Source organism: Silene latifolia, chromosome 10 (genome assembly GCF_048544455.1).
Source record: "Silene latifolia isolate original U9 population chromosome 10, ASM4854445v1, whole genome shotgun sequence".
Taxonomy (NCBI): Eukaryota; Viridiplantae; Streptophyta; class Magnoliopsida; order Caryophyllales; family Caryophyllaceae; genus Silene; species Silene latifolia.
In genome coordinates this window covers 104,133,056-104,136,068 of record NC_133535.1, presented here as the reverse complement: position 1 = coordinate 104,136,068, position 3,013 = coordinate 104,133,056, and the positions used below count along the sequence as shown (strand labels likewise).

At 39.5% G+C, this 3,013-nt stretch overlaps 1 protein-coding gene across 1 annotated transcript; it reads left to right on the top strand.

The window, feature by feature from the left end:
* The first annotated feature begins 2,311 nt into the window (after positions 1-2,311).
* LOC141608008 (uncharacterized) lies at positions 2,312-2,743 on the top strand. Its single transcript, XM_074427359.1, has one exon. The coding sequence runs from the start codon at positions 2,312-2,314 to the stop codon at positions 2,741-2,743; it is 432 nt and encodes a 143-aa protein (XP_074283460.1).
* Positions 2,744-3,013: the final 270 nt, after the last annotated feature.

Sequence of the window (3,013 nt, the reverse complement as noted above, 5' to 3'; positions counted from 1 at the left end):
ATATCCTGATAGCTATGCATATTTTATGAATGAGAGCCTGTTTGACCATTCCCCTATTATTTGCTGTAGAAGGAAGGATGCTCAGCCTAGGAAAGCTTCCTTCAAATATTTCAACATGTGGGGTATGGATGCTGATTTCAAATCAATTGTTCAAAGAGAGTGGGATAAATATGTTCCTGGGATCACCATGTATCAAGTAACTATTAAATTGAAGAACCTAAAGCAACAACTCAGACTGCTTAACAAAAATAGGCATGCTGATATTGAGAAAGCTGCTGAGGTTGCTAGAGTAAATCTTGATGCTTTACAGTCTCAAATGCATAGACATCCTGGGGATCATGCTGTTATTCAGAAGGAAAAAGAAGCTGCTGCTACTTTTTATTCCCTCCAAAAAGCTAGGGTTTCCTTCCTTCAGCAGAAAGCTAAATCTGTGTGGCTAGCTGAGGGTGATGAAAACTCTGCTTTCTTTCATAGGCAAATCAAGGCCAGGAATGTTCATAATAAGGTTTTTCAGATTAAAGATGTCCATGGTACTCAGCATAGTGAGCCTGCTGCTATTGAAACTGCCTTTTTGGATTATTACAAGCAACTGTTGGGTACTTCTACTCTTGTTCATAAGGTCCATGTCCCTACTGTCAGGACTGGTAAGCTAATTAATTCTCAGCATATAACTGAGTTGCTTAGGCCTATTAGTATGGAGGAGGTTAAAAATTGCCTATTTTCTATTCCTGCTTCTAAGTCACCAGGTTCTGATGGCTACACAAGCCAGTTCTTCAAGGACTCCTGGGAGATTTTGGGGAAGGATCTCTACCATTCTATCAACAATTTTTTCTCAACTGGTAAACTTTTGAAGCAACTTAACAGCACAAACATTACTCTTATCCCAAAAATACCTAATCCTAGTAGTGTCACTGATTTTAGACCTATTGCTTGTTGCAATACTATTTATAAATGTATTGCAAAACTTTTGTGTGCTAGATTGGGGAAGGTATTGCCTGATATTGTGGATTGTAGTCAAGGTGGATTCATTCAGGGGAGGAATATTATTGAGAATGTCCTAATCTACCAAGACTTAGTGAGGCTATATAAAAGGAAATCTGCTTCTCCAAGATGTCTTATCAAAATAGACCATAGGAAAGCTTATGAGTCTATGGAGTTGGATTTTTTGCATCAAATGCTGCTTGCTTTAAAGTTCCCTCAGAAATTTATTGATCTGGTTATGGTGTGTGTCTCTACTACTTCTTACTCTTTATCATTGAATGACAACTCCCTTGGTTACTTTCATGGTAGTAGGGGTTTGAGACAAGGTGATCCTCTCTCACCCATTCTATTTACCCTATGTATGGAGTACCTTTCCAGGGTGTTAAGAGTGGTGGGGCAACAGCCTGACTTCCATTTTCATCCTCTTTGTGGTGCTATTCAGCTTAATCATCTACTATTTGCTGATGATTTGCTCTTATTCTCTAAAGGGGATGAGCTCTCAATCATGTGGCTCTTAAGATCTTTTGCCACCTTTTCTATGGCTTCAGGACTCTGCCTCAACAAAGATAAGTCTGAAATATACTTTAATGGGATGACTCAGGGTGCTATGGGTTCTATCCTGCAAGTATCTGGTTTTAAGAGGGGTGTGCTCCCTTTTAAATATCTGGGAGTGCCTATTTCTTCTAGGAAGTTAACTAAGGCTGATGGGATGAAGCTCACTGATAAAATTACTGCAAGGATCAGATCCTGGGGTGCTAAACATTTATCCTATGCAGGTAGACTAACCCTTGTGAATTATGTGCTCTCTGGGTTACATTCTTATTGGTCCTCTATCTTCTTGATCCCTAATGGTATTCTTAACAAAATTGATGCCATTTGTAGAAATTACCTTTGGCGGGGTAAGGATTCTTATGTGTCTGCTCCTAATGTTAATTGGGAAAGCTGTTGTACCCCTAAAGAAGAGGGAGGTCTAGGTCTCAAAGCTACCAAAACTTGGAATAAGGCTTTATTGGGCAAATATGTTTGGTGGTTGGCTACCAAAAAAGATCACTTGTTGGTGAGGTGGGTTAATCATGTCTATATGAAGGGCTGTGAGTGGACTAGCTATGAACCACATGTGGATTGTAGTTGGTCCTGGCGTAAGATTGCTCACCTTCTCAAAGTTTTTGCTCCTGCTTACTCTTCTGGAACGTGGCTTGGTAAGGATGTCCCTTATAAGGTTATGGATGGGTACAACTGGCTCAGGACTGCCCAGCCTAAGGTCAGTTGGTTTCGTGTTTGCTGGAATTCTCTTAACATCCCTAAGACGTCTTATATTTAATGGGCAGCAATGAAAGGCAGACTCATGACTAATGACAGATTGATCAGAATGGGAAGTAGTGTGCATCCCGACTGTTACTTGTGTGGCAGCAACGCTGAGACACACAAACACTTATTTTTTGACTGTTGCTTTAGTAATCACTGCATCAGTGTTCTTCAGCAGTACCTGCACAAGTCATTCCCTGCTACTGGTTTGGCTAGTTGGTTTACAAGACACCATGGTGGCACTATTTTGCAGAAGAGGATTATCTGTGCAGCGCATGTTGCAGTTCTATACGCTATTTGGAGGGCTAGGAACAAGGCTAGACTGGATAGGCTGGTGATCAAGCCTGAGTATCTGGTCAGGCAGGCTCTTAAAGATGTGATTGCGAGATTCTGGGCAAAGAATACAGGAGTCGTTTCTAATAGAGAAGGGGCCTGGTTGGCTTCTATTTCGATTTAAACTTCTATTGCTTAGTTCCTTGTATTTTGAGTTGGTATCTTTACTTGCATAGTTTGTAATTGTGGGAGACTCTATTCTTTGATTTATATATACTAACCTTTCACCAAAAAAAAACAACAAATTAGGGCTTTCTTAAAATCAATTAAATTAGGGTTCTTTTAATCGAATTAAAGGACTACATCATAATATCAAATATAACGATACAAGTGAACATCTATTATGATACAATCCTAAATTTAATGTTTAACAACATACAACAATTGCATTAAT

Excerpts from the sequence above, each read along its gene's own strand:
- LOC141608008 (XM_074427359.1), top strand. The coding sequence starts at position 2,312 with ATGAAAGGCAGACTCATGACTAATGACAGATTGATCAGAATGGGAAGT.